Source organism: Scyliorhinus canicula, chromosome 5, assembly GCF_902713615.1.
Source record: "Scyliorhinus canicula chromosome 5, sScyCan1.1, whole genome shotgun sequence".
Lineage (NCBI taxonomy): Eukaryota > Metazoa > Chordata > Chondrichthyes > Carcharhiniformes > Scyliorhinidae > Scyliorhinus > Scyliorhinus canicula.
The window spans coordinates 231,238,532-231,258,000 of NC_052150.1; the positions used below are offsets into that span (position 1 = coordinate 231,238,532).

The 19,469-nt window shown below is 54.8% G+C and overlaps 1 protein-coding gene across 1 annotated transcript in view; it reads left to right on the forward strand.

The window, feature by feature from the left end:
- The first annotated feature begins 3,173 nt into the window (after window positions 1-3,173).
- LOC119965728 overlaps window positions 3,174-19,469 on the forward strand; it is a 74,409-nt gene continuing 58,113 nt past the window's right edge. The window contains exons 1-2 of the mRNA XM_038796491.1: window positions 3,174-3,514; window positions 10,198-10,376. Of these exons, the coding sequence (XP_038652419.1) occupies window positions 3,189-3,514; window positions 10,198-10,376 (505 nt within the window). The 5' untranslated portion in view covers window positions 3,174-3,188. The remainder of the gene's footprint in view (window positions 3,515-10,197; window positions 10,377-19,469) is intronic.

Consider the following 19,469-nt stretch of genomic DNA (forward strand, 5'->3'; position numbering starts at 1 on the left):
CTCTGCGTAAAAACCTTTCCACGCACATCTCCCTTAAACTTTTCCCCTCTCACCTTGAAATCGTGGCCCCTTGTAACTGACACCCCCACTCTTGGAAAAAGCTTGTTGCTATCCACCCTGTCCATACCTCTCATAATTTTGTAGACCTCAATCAGGTCCCCCCTGAACCTCCTTCTTTCCAACGAAAACAATCCTAATCTACTCAACCTTTCTTCATAGCTAGCACCCTCCATACCAGGTAACATCCTGGTGAACCTCCTCTGCACCCTCTCTAAAGCATCCACATCCTTCTGGTAATGTGGCGACCAGAACTGCACGCAGTATTCCAAATGTGGCCTAACCAAAGTCCGATACAACTGTAACATGACCTGCCGACTCTTGTGCTCAATACCCCGTCCGATGAAGGCAAGCATGCTGTATGCATTCTTGACCACTCTATCAACCTGCGTTGCCACCTTCAGGGTACAATGGTCCTGAACTCCCAGATCTCTCTGGACATCAATTTTCCCCAGGACTCTTCCATTGACCATATTGAATTAGATCTTCCAAAATGCATCACCTCGCATTTGCCTGGATTGAACTCCATCTGCCATTTCCCTGCCCAACTCTCCAATCTATCTATATTTTGCTGTATTCTCTGACAGTCCTCCTTGCTATCTGCAACTCTACCAATCTTAGTATCATCTGAAAACTTGCTAATCAGACCACCTATACCTTCGTCCAGATCATTTATCTATATCACAAACAACAGTGGTCCAAGCACGGATCCCTGTGGAACACCACTAGTCACCTTTCTCCATTTTGAGACACTCCCTTCCACCACTACTCTCTGTCTCCTGTTGCCCAGCCAGTTCTGTATCCATCTAGCTAGTACACCCTGAACCCCATACGACTTCACTTTTTCCATCAACCTGCCATGGGAAACTTTATCAAACGCCTTACTGAAGTCCATGTATATGACATCTGCAGCCCTTCCCTCATCAATTAACTTTGTCACTTCCTCAAAGAATTCTATTAGGTTTGTAAAACATGACCTTCCCTGCACAAAACCATGCTGCCTATTACTGATAAGTCTATTTTCTTCCAAATGTGAATTGATCCTATCCCTCAGTATCTTCTCCAACAGTTTGCCTACCACTGACGTCAAACTCACAGGTCTATAATTCCCTGGATTTTCCCTGCTACCCTTCTTAAACAAAGGGACTACATTAGCAATTCTCCAGTCCTCCGGGACTTCACCCGTGCTCGAGGATGCTGCAAAGATATCTGTTAAGGCCCCAGCTATTTCGACCCTCGCTTCCCTCAGTTACCTGGGATAGATCCCATCCGGACCTGGGGACTTGTCCACCTTAATGCCTTTTAGAATACCCAAAACCTTCCCCTTCCTTATGCCGACTTGACCAAGAGTATTTAAACATCCATCCCTAGCCTCAACATCCGTCTTGTCCCTCTCCTTGGTGAATATCGATGCAAAGTACTCATTAAGAATCTCACCCATTTCCACTGAGTCCACGCATAAATTCCCTCTTTTGTCTTTGAGTGGGCCAATCCTTTCTCTAGTTACCCTCTTGCTCCTTACATACGAATAAAAGGCTTTGGGATTTTCCTTAACCCTGTTAGCCAAAGATATTTCATGACCCCTTTTAGCCCTCTTCATTGTGCGTTTGAGATTTGTCCTACTTTCCCGATATTCCTCCAAAGCTTCATCAGTTTTGAGTTGCCTTGATCTTCCATATGCTTCCTTTTTCATCTTAGCTAGTCTCACAATTTCACCCGTCATCCATGGTTCCCTAATCTTGCCATTTCTATCTCTCATTTTCACAGGGACATGTCTGTCCTGCACTCTAATCAACCTTTCCTTAAAAGACTTCCACATTTCAAATGTGGATTTACCCTTAAACAGCAGCTCCCAATCCACATTCCCTAGCTCCTGCCGAATTTTGTTATACTCTGCCTTTCCCCAATTTAGTACTCTTCCTTCAGGACCACTCTCGTCTTCGTCCATGAGTATTTTAAACCTTCCGGAATCGTGATCGCTATTCCCAAAGTAATCGCCGACTGAAACATCACCCACCTGGCCGGGATCATTCCCCAATACCAGGTCCAGTATGGCCCCTTCCCGAGTTGGACTATTTACATACTGCTCTAAAAAACTCTCCTGGATGCTCCTTACAAACTCTGCTCCATCTACGCCCTCCAACACTACATGAATCCCATTCAATGTTGGCGAAGTTAAAATCCCCCATCACGACCACCCTATTGATCCTACATTTTTCTATAACCTGTCTACATATTTGTACCTCTACTTCATGCTCGCTTTTGGGAGGCCTGTAGTAAAGTCCCAACAATGTTACTGCACCCTTCCTATTTCTCAGCTCCACCCATATTGCCTCAGTGCTCGAATCCTCCATCCTGCCCTCCTTAATCACAGCTGTGATATCATCTCTGACCAGTAATGCAACTCCTCCACCCCTTTTACCTCCCTCTCTATCCCTCCTGAAGCATCTATACCCTGGGATATTCAGTTGCCAGTCCTGCCCTTCCCTCAACCAAGTCTCAGTAATATCAATATCATCATATTCCCAGGTACTAATCCAAGCCCTAAGTTCATCTGCCTTACCTGCTACACTTCTCACATTAAAACAAATGCACCTCAGACCACCTGTCCCTTTGCGATCATCATCTCTTCCCTGTCTACTCTTCCCCTTAGTCACATTGAGTTTATTGTCTCGTACCTTACTGGCTTTAGTTGCTGCCTCTTTACTGACCTCTAACTTCCTAATCTGGTACCCATCCCCCTGCCACATTAGTTTAAAACCTCCCCAACAGTGTTAGAAAAAGCACCCCCTCCGACTAGATTCACAAGGATGATACCAGTAACGTGTGGGCTTACATATCAGGAAAGGATTGTCAGGCTGGGTTTCGTTTGTCTCTTAAAAATGTTGAAGGGTGACCTCAGAGTTCAGCGTAAACCAACTTTCAAATTCGCAATTCGCAGAGTGGCTCTTAACCTGACCTTGCTGCCCACAGTGTGTCATTAACTTGCGGTTATTTCCCCAGCAAACTCCAGCCCAATATTGTCCCAATTCTGAGCGTTAAGCTTTCTGCTGCTTCCATTGATTATCAGGCAGATCTGGGTTGTTCAGCTTGTTCCACATTTCCTGCAGTGAAAGTCTATCAATGTGACAATGATGGTGCGTGAGGTTTTAGTGAATGTGTTTGTTCTTGCAGTGAATCTATCCGGCACGGCTCGAGTTACACAGCCCAGTGTCTATGATTTTCATAGTGATCCAATTCATGCTGTGGATGGAAACACAGATTCCAACTGGTGGAGATCATCCTGCACAGCGACACAAAACGACCTGAATCCTTGGTGGAGAGCTGATTTACTCAGGTCGCACGAGATACACTCAGTCAGAATCACCAACAGAGGGGACTGTTGTTCCCAACGTCTCAACGGAGCACAGATTCGGATTGGAGACTCGCCGAACAATAATGGCAACAACAATCCAATGTAAGGTGGAGAGGAGGGTGAGGTGAATGTAATATATATATGTATATATGATTATTCACACTATATCTTTGTAAGCGCAGTAGCGTTATCCGACCACTAGAGGGAGTAGCCCTGGGAATGCTCAGGAGTTTGTACAGGGCTCCACCCTTGGCTCCGCCCACGACTCCTCCCCCTAGTGCTGCTGTATAAATACCCTTATCCAGAGTCAGCCTGCAGTTCACTGAGAGTTCATCAACGGGTAACAGGCTGGCTCTGTAGTAAGTCGATTAAAGCCAATACTCAAATCGGAAACACGTGTCTGGTGAATTGATGGTTCTATCAATTTAATCGACTTAAGAACAGTAAGATCGATTATGGAATCAGGCCCTCAAGCCTGGACGCCTGGAACTCGACCCGCAGGATGCAGAGGCTAAAGAAATCTTCTCCCACTGGATCCAGTGCTTCAAGGCCTACCTGACCGAAGCGAGCACAGCCTAAACAACAGAGGATCAGAAGCTAAGTCTACTGCACACGAGGGTGAGCCACAGAATCTCTATGCAACTAAACTCAGCCGGTTCATATACTGCCGCGCTAGCAGTTCTCGATAAGATATATGTAAGGCCCATTAACGAAGTTTACGCTCGCCATGTGTTCACGACTCGCCGCCAGTGGCCTACAGAATCACTCGCTGAATTTCTAAGGGAACTCAATAATTTGTCCAATGACTGTAATTACCAAGCAGTTACCGCGGCTGAACACGGGGAACTTGCTGTACGCGATGTTTTTGTAGCGGGCCTCAGGTCTAACTATGTGCGCCAACGACTGCTGGAAAAGGGGGCCCAAGACTTAGAAACGACTGTGGAAGCTGCGACCACGATGGAGGTCTCCTTCCGCAGCCTGAACTCGTTCCCCGCGGACCCACGACCCAATCATGGGCCTCTGACCAGCGACTCCCCAGGCCTGTGCTCCGCGGCCGCCCAGCCACCATGCTGCCCCAGCCAGCCACTATGCTGCCCCAGCCAGCCACCATGCTGCCCCAGCCAGCCACCATGCTGCTCCAGCCAGCCACTATGCTGCTCCAGCCACTATGCTGCTCCAGCCACTATGCTGCCCCAGCCAGCCACTATGCTGCTCCAGCCAGCCACTATGCTGCTCCAGCCAGCCACTATGCTGCTCCAGCCAGCCACTATGCTGCCCCAGCCACCATGCTGCCCAGCCAGCCACTATGCTGCCCCAGCCAGCCACTATGCTGCCCCAGCCAGCCACTATGCTGCCCCAGCCGGCCACTATGCTGCCCCAGCCGGCCACTATGCTGCCCCAGCCGGCCACTATGCTGCCCCAGCCAGCCACCATGCTGCTCCAGCCAGCCACTATGCTGCTCCAGCCAGCCACTATGCTGCTCCAGCCAGCCACTATGCTGCTCCAGCCAGCCACTATGCTGCTCCAGCCAGCCACTATGCTGCTCCAGCCAGCCACTATGCTGCTCCAGCCAGCCACCATGCTGCTCCAGCCACTATGCTGCCCCAGCCAGCCACTATGCTGCCCCAGCCAGCCACTATGCTGCTCCAGCCAGCCACCATGCTGCTCCAGCCACTATGCTGCCCCAGCCAGCCACTATGCTGCCCCAGCCAGCCACTATGCTGCTCCAGCCAGCCACTATGCTATTCCAGCCAGCCACTATGCTGCCCCAGCCACCATGCTGCCCCAGCCAGCCACTATGCTGCCCCAGCCAGCCACTATGCTGCTCCAGCCAGCCACTATGCTGCCGCGGCCAGCCACTATGCTGCTCCAGCCAGCCACTATGCTGCCCCAGCCAGCCACTATGCTGCCCCAGCCACTATGCTGCCGCGGCCAGCCACTATGCTGCTCCAGCCAGCCACCATGCTGCCCCAGCCACTATGCTGCCCCAGCCACCATGCTGCCCCAGCCACTATGCTGCCCCAGCCTCCATGCTGCTCCAGCCACCATGCTGCTCCAGCCAGCCACCATGCTGCCCCAGCCAGCCACCATGCTGCTCCAGCCAGCCACTATGCTGCCCCAGCCACTATGCTGCTCCAGCCTCCATGCTGCTCCAGCCACCATGCTGCTCCAGCCAGCCACCATGCTGCCCCAGCCAGCCACTATGCTGCTCCAGCCACTATGCTGCTCCAGCCTCCATGCTGCTCCAGCCACCATGCTGCTCCAGCCAGCCACCATGCTGCCCCAGCCAGCCACCATGCTGCTCCAGCCACCATGCTGCTCCAGCCAGCCACCATGCTGCCCCAGCCAGCCACTATGCTGCCCCAGCCACTATGCTGCCCCAGCCACTATGCTGCTCCAGCCAGCCACCTTGCTGCTCCAGCCAGCCACTATGCTGCTCCAGCCAGCCACTATGCTGCTCCAGCCAGCCACTATGCTGCTCCAGCCAGCCACTATGCTGCCCCAGCCAGCCACTATGCTGCCCCAGCCACTATGCTGCTCCAGCCAGCCACTATGCTGCTCCAGCCTGCCACTGTGCTGCACTAGCCTGCCATTTCTGCAGCCAGAACCAGTACCCGCGGCAGCACTGCCCGGCCCGCAACGCGACCTGCAGCAGCTGCGGGCGGAAAGGCCATTACGCAAGAGTGTGCCTCGCTAAAAGGGCCCCGGCTTCCAGCTCCCCAGCGGCACGAAGTAATCGCTCCCCTCACCCGCAGGGCCCGCGGGGCCTGAAACGCTGCGGCCTATGCCCCAACTCTGCACCCTCCAGCCACGTGCGATCCATGGGGGCCGCCATCTTGGCAAACCTCCACCACGTGGCCGGCCACGTGCAATTCATGGTGGCCGCCATCTTGGACGCCATCTTCCTCGCCGCCCACCACGTGTGATCCACGGGCCCGACCTGCATCTCCGCGCTCGGACAACTCATCGGAAGAATACGACTATGAGCTCAGAGGGCAGTCATCACGGGGCCACTCCAGCACAGCTGATCGAGCCGCCGACTACCCACAACTCAGAGCAGTCACTCTGGACCAATCACGCCCGAAGCATCTGCAAAATTCAATGGCCGAGGTCCAAATCAATGGGTACAAAACGCCATGCCTCTTCGACTCCGGGAGCACGGAGAGCTTCATACATCCAGGACCTGGTAAGACGCTGTTCGCTCCCCGTTTTCCCCGTGCAGCAAACTATCGCGCTCGCTTCAGGCTCCCATTCGGTCCAGATCCAGGGGCGCACCGCCGCGACACTCTCAATCCGAGGCGCTAGCTACTCAAAATTCAAAACTCTACGTTTTGCCCGAACTCTGCGCGCCACCCTTATTAGGCCTAGACTTTCAATGTAACCTCAAGAGCCTCACCCTCAGCTTCGGCAGGCCCCTGCCCCCACTCACTATCTGCAGCCTCGCTACGCTGTGAATCCCCCCCCTCCTCTCTTCGCCAATCTCACAAAGGACTGTAAACCCGTAGCCACTCGTAGCAGGCGGTACAGCCTGCAGGATAGGGTATTTATCAAAGCAGATGTCGAAGGCTTCTCAGTGAGGGGATTATAGAGGCCAGCAATAGTCCCTGGAGAGCTCAGGTGGTGGTCGTTAAGACCAGGGAAAAATTCCGCATGGTTGTCGAATACAGTCAGACCATAAATAGATTTACGCTCTTCGACGCGTATCCCCTCCCCAGGATTGCAGACATGGTAAACCAGATCGCCCAGTACTGGTTCTTTTCCACGGTGGATCTGAAGTCTGCATACCACCAGCTCCCAATCCGCCCGGAGGACCGCCACTACACGGCATTCGAGGCCGATGGCCGCCTCTTCCATTTCCTCCAGGTCCCTTTCGGCGTCACTAATGGGGTCTCGGTGTTCGAACGAGCAATGGACCGAATGGTAGACCAGTACGGGCTGCGGGCCACGTTTCCGTAACTGGACAATGTCACCATCTGCGGCTATGACCAGCAGGACCACGACGCCAACCTCCACCGTTTTCTCCAGACGGCACAGAAACTGAATCTCATGTATAACAAGGAGAAATGCGTTTTCCGCACAACCAGACTAGCCATCCTCGGCTATGTCATGGAAAACGGAGTCCTGGGCCCAGACCCGGACCCTCCCCCATTGCCCCAAGGCCCTCAAACGGTGCTTGGGTTTCATTTCCTACTACGCCCAGTGGGTCCCTCAATATGCGGACAAAGCCCGCCCACTCTTTAGGGCCACACGATTTCCCCGGTCAGCCGAGGCACGCCAAGCCTTCGACGGCATCAAGGAGGATGTGGTGAATGTAATATATATATGATAATTCACACTGTCTTTGTAAGCGCAGTAGCGCTATCGTACCACTAGGGGGAGTAGCTCTTGGAGTACTCAGGAACTTGTACTGGGCTCCACCCTTGGCTCCGCCCACGACTCCTTCCCCTAGTGCTGCTGTATAAATACCCTTGTCCAGAGTCAACCTGAGTTCACTAAGAGTTCATCAACGGGTAACAGGCTGGCTGAAGTAAGTCGATTAAAGCCTAGATTCATATCGGAAACACATGTCTGGTGAATTGATGGTTCCATCAATTTAATCGACATAAGAACAGTAAAGATCGATTATGGAATCGGCCCTCAAGCCTGGATGCCTGGAACTCGACCCGCAGGATGCAGAGGCTAAAGAAATCTCCCACTGGATGCGGTGCTTCAAGGCCTACCTGGCAGAAGCGAGCACAGCCGAAACTACAGAGGATCAGAAGCTAAGTCTACTGCACACGAGGGTGAGCCACAGAATCTCTATGCAACTAAACTCAGCCGGTTCATATACTGCCGCGCTAGCAATTCTCGCTAAGATATATGTAAGGCCCATTAATGAAGTTTACGCTCGCCATGTGTTCACGACTCACCGCCAGCGGCCTACAGAATCACTCGCCGAATTTCTAAGGGAACTCAATAATTTGTCCAATGACTGTAATTACCAAGCGGTTACCGCGGCTGAACACAGGGAACTTGTGTTCTATAGACCAGACAGGGCCCACCTGGTCAAGGCTTCTAGGCCCTTTGAACGCCTCGCGATTGATTTCAAAGGGCCACTCCCCTCAACTAACAAGAACGTTTACTTTTTAAACTTCGTAGATGAGTTCTCCCATTTCCCATTCGCTATCCCGTGCCCCGATATGACCTCCCACACAGTCATTAGGGCCCTGCATAGCACCTTCACCCTGTTCGGTTTCCCCAGCTATATACACAGCGACTGGGGTTCGTCCTTTATGAGCGACGAGCTGCGTCAGTACCTGCTCGACAAGGGCATTGCCTCGAGCAGGACTACCAGCTACAACCCCAGGGGACGGACAGGTGGAGAGGGAGATCGCGAGGGTCTGGAAGACCGTCCTACTGACCCTCTGTCTAGAAAGCACCAAGTCTCCCAGTGGCAGGAAGTCCTCCCAGACGCGCTCCACGCTATTAGGCCCTTTTGTGCACAGGCGACCAATCCAGACCCCTCACGAGAGGCTTTTCATTTTTTCCAGGGTCACTACCAGGGGGTCTCACTTCAGGCATGGCTGAGGACGCCGGGCACCCAGTACTTCCTGAGGAAACACGTCAGGGAGCACAAAACCGACCCCCTTAGTTGAAAGGTGCGCCTGCTCCACTCCAACCCCCAGTACGCATTCGTCGAGATTCCCTGACGGCCGTCAGGACACGGTATCCCCTCCGGGATCTGGCACCCGCTCTACCCCCCACAGAAGGACCCCTCACCCTACAACCCCATGCTGCCGCCCCCTCGCGCTCCCGGGCCCACGAGCTCGCTCCACCAGTTCCGCGCACCCGTGCCGGCCAGCCCCCAGCGCCCCCAGTCCCCGGTCGAACCAGGAGAGTATGAAGCTCGGATACAACCCTCCCTGGAATCCGCCATCGTACCCCAGCACACTACACCCATCCAGCCACCGCAAGAGGCTGCAATCCCGGTGCTCCGCAGATCACAGCAGACAATTCGACCACCGGACAGACTGACGTTGAAGGCCACCACCCCCGCCGGACTTGATTGTTTTTTTGCAGGGGGTGAATGTGGTGAATGTAACATGGTAATTCACACTATATCTTTGTAAGCGTAGTAGCATTATCTGGCCACTAGGGGGAGTAGCTCTGGGAATGCTCAGGAGCTTGTACAGGGCACCACCCTTGGCTCCGCCCATGACTCCTCCCCCTAGTGCTGCTGTATAAATACCCTTGTCCAGAGTCAGCCTGCAGTACACCGAGTGTCATCAACGGGGTAACAGGCTGGCTCTGTAGTAAGTCGATTAAAGCCTATACTCATATCGGAAACACGTGTCTGGTGAATTGATGGTTCCATCAGAGGGTATAGACTACTTGTGGGTGAGGGTGGGTGCAAGGGGCCACAGTAATTGTGTAGGAGGAGGGGATGGATGTGTTGGGAATGTACGTCGTAGATGCTGCTACTAAACTTTGCAGTATTCCTGCCACATTTCTCACAACTAACATCACTCAAAAAAATAACTGGTCATTCTCTCATTGCCATTGATGTGATCTTACTGAGCTACGTTAGGCTCACAGCTGTAAGTACAGGTCTGTCGATATGTTGGTATCAGATTATATTGATACTCAGCCCTGTGGGGCATTTTGGAACTTTTTATTATAGTGAAGACTCTAGAAATGCTTCTTGTTGATATTTGGAGATGTTGTTTGTGACTGAGCTGAGCACTCAGGCATAGGTGTCTACATGGGTCATATATTCAGATTTTAACATGAAGCTATTTTTCCAGATGTGCCACCATCAACTCAATCGCAGCTGGTGAGTCTCAAACCTTTGAATGTAGACGCATGCACGGTCGCTATGTGAATGTCATCATCCCAGGAAGACATGAATACCTGAGTCTCTGCGAGGTGGAGATTTACGGGACCCAAAAATGTTGGGATGAACTTTGGAGCGGGTCTCCTGTTGGTAAGTGAAAGTGCCTCGCCTTTGATCAAACCACTGGGCAGTCTGCACCCTCAGCGGGATCCTGGGGTTTAGTCCAGTCCACATTTTGATCCCATTCCCCATGTTATCCCCCTACCTGCCCCTGTGGTACTGACCTGAGGCCATGGAGCTGCTTTCAGGATTTGGAGCTGATCAGTGGTCCCCCCCTCAAACAGACAATGGATTGTTTGACGAGGGGCTGGGTCCAATGTCCCTTCATCCATTAGGTAACAACTCACAGCAACATAGAAAATAGGAACAGGATTAGACCATTCAGGCCTTTAAGCCTGCTCCATAATTCAATATGGACATGGTTGATGCTCTGTGTCAACCCCATCCTCCAGCTCTCTCCCTGTACAACTCCATCCTCCAGCTCTCTCCCTGTACAACGCCATCCTCCAGCTCTCTCCCTGTACAACGCCATCCTCCAGCTCTCTCCCGTACACTCCATCCTCCAGCTCTCTCCCTGTACAACGACATCCTCCAGCTCTCTCCCTGTACAACCACATCCTCCAGCTCTCTCCCTGTACAACCCATCCTCCAAGCTCTCTCCCGTTACAACTCCATCCTCCAAGCTCTCTCCCTGTACAACGCCATCCTCCAGGCTCTCTCCCTGTACAACTCCATCCTGCAGCTCTCTCCCTGTACAATGCCATCCTCCAGCTCCCTCCCTGTACAACGCCATCCTCCAGCTCTCTCCCTGTACAACCCCATCCTCCAGCTCTCTCCCTGTACAACCCCATCCTCCAGCTCTCTCTCGTACAACCCCATCCTCCAGCTCTCTCCCGGTACAACGCCATCCTCCAGCTCCTCCCTGTACAATGCCATCCTCCAGCTCTCTCCCTGTACAACGCCATCCTCCAGCTCTCTCCCTGAACCACCCCATCCTCCAGCTCTCCCTCTGTACAACCACACATCCTCCAGCTCTCTCCCTGTACAACTCCATCCTCCAGCTCTCTCCCTGTACAATGCCATCCTCCAGCTCTCTCCCTGTACAACCCATCCTCCAGCTCTCTCCCTGTACAACGCCATCCTCCAGCTCCCTCCCTGTACAACCCCATCCTCCAGCTCTCTCCCTGTACAATCCCATCCTCCAGCTGTCTCCCTGTACAACCCCATCCTCCAGCTCTCTCCCTGTACAATCCCACCCTCCAGCTCCCTCCCTGTACAACCACATCCTCCAGCTCTCTCCCTGTACAACCACATCCTCCAGCTCTCTCCCTGTACAACGCCATCCTCCAGCTCTCTCCCTGTACAACTCCTCTCCAGCTCTCTCCCTGTACAACTCCATCCTCCAGCTCTCTCCCTGTACAACCCCATCCTCCAGCTCTCTCCCTGTACAACTCCATCCTCCAGCTCTCTCTCCCTGTACAACGCCATCCTCCAGCTCTCTCCCTGTACAACCCCATCCTCCAGCTCTCTCCCTGTACAACTCCATCCTCCCGCTCTCTCCCTGTACAACGTCATCCTCCAGCTCTCTCCCTGTACAAACGCCATCCTCCCTCTCTCCCTGTACAACGCCATCCTCCAGCTCTCTCCCTGTACAATGCCATCCTCCAGCTCCTCCCTGCACTCCATCCTCCCGCTCCCTCCCTGTACAACTCCATCCTCCAGCTCCTCCCTGCACTCCATCCTCCAGCTCCCTCCCTGTACAACTCCATCCTCCAGCTCTCTCCCTGCACTCCTCCTCCAGCTCCCTCCCTGTACAACTCACTCCATCCTCCAGCTCTCTCCCTGTACAACGCCACCCTCCAGCTCGCTCCCTGTACAACTCCATCCTCCAGCTCTCTCCCTGTACAACCCCCCTCCACCTTGCTCCCTGTACAACCCATCCTCCAGCTCTCTCTCCTGTACAACTCCATCCTCCAGCTCTCTCCCTGTACAAACGCCACCTCCAGCTCTTCCCTGTACAACCCCATCTTCCAGCTCTCTCCCTGTACACCCCATCCTCCAGCTCTCTCCCTGTACAACCCCATCCTCCAGCTCTCTCCCTGTACAACTCCATCCTCCAGCTCTCTCCCTGTACAACGCCATCCTCCAGCTCTCTCCCTGTACAACGCCATCCTCCAGCTCTCTCCCTGTACAACGCCATCCTCCAGCTCTCGCCCTGTACAACTCCATCCTCCAGCTCTCTCCCTGTACAACTCCATCCTCCAGCTCTCTCCCTGTACAACCCCATCCTCCAGCTCTCTCCCTGTACAACGCCATCCTCCAGCTCCCTCCCTGTACAACGCCATCCTCCAGCTCTCTCCCTGTACAACTCCATCCTCCAGCTCTCTCCCTGTACAACGCCATCCTCCAGCTCTCTCCCTGTACCACCCATCCTCCAGCTCCCACCCTGTACAACGCCATCCTCCAGCTCTCTCCCTGTACAACTCCATCCTCCAGCTCTCTCCCTGTACAACTCCATCCTCCAGCTCTCTCCCCTGGTTACAACTCCATCCTCCAGCTCTCTCCCTGTACAACTCCATCCTCCCAGCTCTCTCTCTGAACAAACGCCATCAACTCCAGCTCTCTCCCTGTACAACGCCATCCTCCCGCTCTCCTCCCTGTACAACCCCATCCTCCACCTCTCCCTCTGTACAACCCCATCATCCAGCTCTCTCCTGTACACGCCATCCTCCAGCTCTCTCCCTGTACAACCGCCATCCTCCAGCTCTCTCCCTGTACCACCCCATCCTCCAGATCCCTCCCTGTACAACTCCATCCTCCAGCTCTCTCCCTGTACAACCCCATCCTCCAGCTCTCTCCCAGTACAACCCCATCCTCCACCTCTCCGTCTGTACAACCCCATCCTCCAGCTCTCTCCCTGTACAACGCCATCCTCCAGCTCTCTCCCTGTACCACCCCATCCTCCCGCTCTCATCCCTGTACAACGTCATCCTCCAGCTCTCTCCCTGTACAACGCCATCCTCCAGCTCTCTCCCTGTACAACGCCATCCTCCAGCTCTCCCCCTGTACAACCCCATCCTCCAGCTCTCTCCCTGTACCACCCCATCCTCCCGCCCCCTCCCTGTACAACGTCATCCTCCAGCTCTCTCCCTGTACAACGCCATCCTCCAGCTCTCTCCCTGTACAACTCCCTCCTCCAGCTCTCTCCTGCACTCCATCCTCCAGCTCTCTCCCTGTACAACTCCATCCTCCAGCTCTCTCCCTGTACAACTCCATCCTCAGCTCTCTCCCTGTACCACCCCATCCTCCAGCTCTCACCTGTACAACGCCATCCTCCAGCTCTCTCCCTGTACAACCACATCCTCCAGCTCCCTCCCTCTACAACTCCATCCTCCAGCTCTCTCCCTGTACAACCCCACCCTCCAGCTCTCTCCCTGTACAACTCCATCCTCCAGCTCTCTCCCTGTACAACGCCATCCTCCAGCGCTCTCCCTGTACACCCCTTCCTCCAGCTCTCTCCTATACAACGCCATCCTCCTCTCTCTCCCTGTACAACTCCATCCTCCAGCTCTCTCCCTATACACGCCATCCTCCAGCTCTCTCCCTGTACAACGCCATCCTCCAGCTCTCTCCCTGTACAATGCCATCCTCCCTGCTCTCCTCCCTGTAGAACTCCATCCACCAGCTCTCTCCCTGTACAATGCCATCCTCCAGCTCTCTCTGTACAACGCCATCCTCCAGCTCTCTCCCTGTACAACCCCATCCTCCAGCTCTCTCCCTGTACAACTCCATCCTCCAGCTCTCTCCCTGTACAACTCCATCCTCCAGCTCTCTCCCTGTACAACTCCATCCTCCAGCTCTCTCCCTGTACAACCCCATCCTCCAGCTCTCTCCCTGTACAACCCCATCCTCCAGCTCCCTCCCTGTACAATGCCATCCTCCAGCTCTCTCCCTGTACAACTCCATCCTCCAGCTCTCTCCCGTACAACTCCATCCTCCAGCTCTCTCCCTGTACAACCCATCCTCCAGCTCTCTCCCTGTACAACCCCATCCTCCAGCTCTCTCTCTGTACAACCCCATCCTCCAGCTCTCTCTCCTGTACAACGCCATCCTCCAGCTCTCTCCCCTGTACAATGCCATCCCAGCTCTCTCCCTGTACAACGCCATCCTCCAGCTCTCTCCTCGAACCACCCCATCCTCCAGCTCTCCCTGTACAACCACATCCTCCAGCTTCTCCCTGTACAACTCCATCCTCCAGCTCTCTCCCTGTACATGCCATCCTCCAGCTCTCTCCCTGTACAACTCCATCCTCCAGCTCTCTCCCTGTACAACGCCATCCTCCAGCTCCCTCCCTGTACAACCCCATCCTCCAGCTCTCTCCCTGTACAACCCCATCCTCCAGCTCTCTCCCTGTACAACCCCATCCTCCAGCTCTCTCCCTGTACAATCCCACCCTCCAGCTCCCTCCTTGTACAACCACATCCTCCAGCTCTCTCCCTGTACAACCACCATCTTCCAGCTCTCTCCCTGTACAACGCCATCCTCCAGCTCTCTCCCTGTACAACTCCATCCTCCAGCTCTCCCCTGTACAACTCCATCCTCCAGCTCTCTCCCTGTACAACCCCATCCTCCAGCTCTCTCCCTGTACAACTCCATCCTCCAGCTCTCTCCCTGTACAACGCCATCCTCCAGCTCTCTCCCTGTACAACCCCATCCTCCAGCTCTCTCCCTGTACAACCCCATCCTCCCGCTCTCTCCCTGTACAACGTCATCCCCAGCTCTCCCCTGTACAACGCCATCCTCCCGCTCTCTCCCGTACAACGCCATCCTCCAGCTCTCTCCCCTGTACAATGCCATCCTCCAGCTCTCTCCCGCACTCCATCCTCCCGCTCCCTCCCTGTACAACTCCATCCTCCAGCTCTCTCCCTGCCTCCATCCTCCAGCTCCCTCCCTGACAACTCCATCCTCCAGCTCTCTCCCTGCACTCCATCCTCCGCTCCCTCCCGTACAACTCCATCCTCCAGCTCTCTCCCTGTACAACGCCACCCTCCAGCTCGCTCCCTGTACAACTCCATCCTCCAGCTCTCTCCCTGTACAACCCCATCCTCCAGCTTGCTCCCTGTACAACCCCATCCTCCAGCTCTCTCCCCTGTACAACTCCCATCCTCCAGCTCTCTCCCTGGACAACGCCACCCTCCTCTCTCTCCCTGTACAACCCCATCTTCCAGCTCGCTCCCTGTACAACCCCATCCTCCGCTCCCTCCCTGTACAACCCCATCCTCCAGCTCTCTCCCTGTACAACTCCATCCTCCAGCTCTCTCCCTGTACAACGCCACCCTCCAGCTCTCTCCCTGTACAACGCCATCCTCCAGCTCTCTCCCTGTACAACCCCATCCTCCAGCTCTCTCCCTGTACAACTCCATCCTCCAGCTCTCTCCCTGTACAACTCCATCCTCCAGCTCTCCCCTGTACAACCCCATCCTCCAGCTCTCTCCCTGTACAACCCCATCCTCCAGCTCCCTCCCTGTACACGCCCCTCCAGCTCTCTCCCCTGTACAACTCCATCCTCCAGCTCTCTCCCTGTACAACGCCATCCTCCAGCTCTCTCCCTGTACCACCCCATCCTCCAGCTCCCACCCTGTACAACGCCCATCCTCCACTCTCCTCCCTGTACAACTCCATCCTCCAGCTCTCTCCCTGTACAACTCCATCCTCCAGCCTCTCCCTGTACAACTCCATCCTCCAGCTCTCTCCCTGTACACTCCATCCTCCAGCTCTCTCTCTGTACAACGCCATCCTCCAGCTCTCTCCCTGTACAACGCCATCCTCCCGCTCTCTCCCTGTACAAACCCCATCCTCCACCTCTCCCTCTGTACAACCCCATCCTCCAGCTCTCTCCCTGTACAACGCCAACCTCCAGCTCTCTCCCTGTACAACTCCATCCTCCAGCTCTCTCCCGTACCACCCCATCCTCCAGCTCCCTCCCTGTACAACTCCATCCTCAGCTCTCTCCCTGTACAACCCCATCCTCCAGCTCTCTCCCTGTACAACCCCATCCTCCCCTCTCCCTCTGTACAACCCCATCCTCCAGCTCTCTCCCTGTACAACGCCATCCTCCAGCTCTCTCCCTGTACCACCCCCATCCTCCCGCTCTCTCCCCTGTGCAACGTCATCCTCCAGCTCTCTCCCTGTACAACGCCATCCTCCATCTCTCCCCTGTACAATGCCATCCTCCAGCTCTCTCCCTGTACAACCCCATCCTCCAGCTCTCTCCCTGTACCACCCCATCCTCCCGCTCTCTCCCTGTACAACGTCATCCTCCAGCTCTCCCTGTACAACGCCATCCTCCAGCTCTCTCCCTGTACAACTCTCCATCCTCCATCTCTCCCCTGCACTCCCTCCTCCAGCTCTCTCCTCTGTACAACTCCATCCTCCAGCTCTCTCCCTGTACAACTCCATCCTCAGCTCTCTCCCTGTACCACCCCATCCTCCAGCTCTCTACCTGTACAAACGCCATCCTCCAGCTCTCTCCCTGTACAACCCACATCCTCAGCTCCTCTCCCTCTACAACATCCATCCTCCAGCTCTCGCTCCCTGTACACCCCACCCTCCAGCTCTCTCCCTGTACAACCCATCCTCCAGCTCCTCCTCCCTGTACCACGCCCATCCTCCACTCTCTCCCTGTACAACGCCATCCTCCAGCTCTCTCCCTATACAACGCCATCCTCCAGCTCTCTCCCTGTACAACTCCATCCTCCAGCTCTCTCCCTATACAACGCCATCCTCCAGCTCTCTCCCTGTACAAACCCACCTCCATCTCTCTCCCTGTACAATGCCATCCTCCGCTCTCTCCCTGTAGAACTCCCATCCTCCAGCTCTCTCCCGTACAATGCCATCCTCCAGCTATCTCCCTGTACAACGCCATCCTCCAGCTCTTCTCCCTGTACAACCCATCCTCCAGCTCTCTCCCTGTACAACTCCATCCTCCAGCTCTCTCCCTGTACAACGCCATCCTCCAGCTCTCTCCCTGTACAACTCCATCCTCCAGCTCTCTCCCTGTACAAACCCCATCCTCCAGCTCTCTCCCTGTACAAGCCCATCCTCCAGCTCCTCCCTGTACAAGCCCATCCTCCAGCTCTCCTCCCTGTACAACCCATCCTCCAGCTCTCTCCCTGTACAACCCCATCCTCCAGCTCTCCTCCCTGTACAAGCCCATCCTCCAGCTCTCTCCCTGTACAACCCATCCTCCAGCTCTCTCCCTGTACAACCGCCATCCTCCAGCTCTCATCCCTGTACAACCCCATCCTCCAGCTCTCTCCCTGTACAACGCCATCCTCCAGCTCTCTCCCTGTACAACCCCATCCTCCAGCTCTCTCCCTGTACAACGCCATCCTCCAGCTCTCTCCCTGTACAACCCCATCCTCCAGCTCTCTCCCTGTACAACGCCATCCTCCAGCTCTCTCCCTGTACAACCCCATCCTCCAGCTCTCTCCCTGTACAACGCCCATCCTCCAGCTCTCTCCTCTGTACACCCATCCTCCAGCTCTCTCCCTGTACAACGCCATCCTCCAAGCTCTCTCCCTGTACAACCGCCATCCTCCAGCCTCCTCTCCCTCTGTACAACGCCATCCTCCAGCTCTCTCCCTGTACACTCCCCATCCTCCAGCTCCTCCCTGTACAACCCCATTCCTCCAGCTCTCTCTCCTGTACAACTCCATCCTCCAGCTCCTCTCCCTGTACAAACGCCATCCTCCAGCTCTCTCCCTGTACAACTCCATCCTCCAGCTCTCTCCCCTGTACAACCCCATCCTCCAGCTCCTCCCTGTACAACGCCATCCTCCAGCTCTCTCCCTGTACAACTCCATCCTCCAGCTCTCTCCCTGTACAACGCCATCCTCCAGCTCCCTCCCTGTACAACGCCATCCTCCAGCTCTCTCCCTGTACAACCCCATCCTCCAGCTCCCTCCCTGTACCACGCCATCCTCCAGCTCTCTCCCTGTACAACCCCATCCTCCAGCTCTCTCCCTGTACAACGCCATCCTCCAGCTCCCTCCCTGTACAATGCCATCCTCCAGCTCTCTCCCTGTACAACGCCATCCTCCAGCTCTCTCCCTGTACAACGCCATCCTCCAGCTCTCTCCCTGTACAATGCCATCCTCCAGCTCTCTCTCTGTACAACTCCATCCTCCAGCTCTCTCCCTGCACAACTCCATCCTCCAGCTCTCTCCCTGTACAACGCCATCCTCCAGCTCTCTCCCTGTACAACTCCATCCTCCAGCTCTCTCCCTGTACAACTCCATCCTCCAGCTCTCTCCCTGTACAACGCCATCCTCCAGCTCTCTCCCTGTACAGTGCCATCGTCCAGCTCTCTCCCTGTACCACCCCATCCTCCAGCTCCCTCCCTGTACAACGCCATCCTCCAGCTCTCTCCCTGTACAACGCCATCCTCCAGCTCTCTCCCTGTACAACTCCATCCTCCAGCTCTCTCCCTGAACCACTTGTTGCCTTTATAGTGGAGAAACGTATCCATTTCCTTCTTCAATATATTCAGTGACTTGGTATCCAGCGTTCTGTGGGAGAGAATTCCACAGGTTCACCACCCTCTAAGTGAGGAAATGTCTCCTATCTCAGTCCTAAATGGCCGCCCCTGTATCCTGAGACTGTGACTCCTTGTTTCGACTTCCCCCCCCCCCCCCCCCCCCCCCACCCAGAGGAAACAATACCCCTATGTCCAGTCCACCCAGCCCGTTCAGAATTTTATATTTCAATGAGATCTCCATTCATTCTTCTAAATTGCAGTGAATACAGACCCAGTTAACCCAATCTCTCCTCAGGCGATAATCCTGCCATCCCAGGAATCAGGGACCCACAATGCACTCCCTCTATGACAAGTATATCCTCTGTGAGATAAAGCAATCAAAGCTGCACACAATGGGGGTGATCTTGTGGCCGCGTTGTGCCGGGCATAAATCCCGTGATATTGGCACAATCCTGGGAGAGACCTGAAACTCCCTAACAGCACTGTGGGTGTACCTACACCACAGGGACTGCAGCGGTTTGAGAAGCAGCTCACCACCATCTCCACAAGGTCACGGTGGCACAGTGATTAGCACTGCTGCCTCACAGCAACAGGGACCCGGGTTTGATCCAGGCCTCGGGACACTGTCCGTGCGGAGTCTGCAC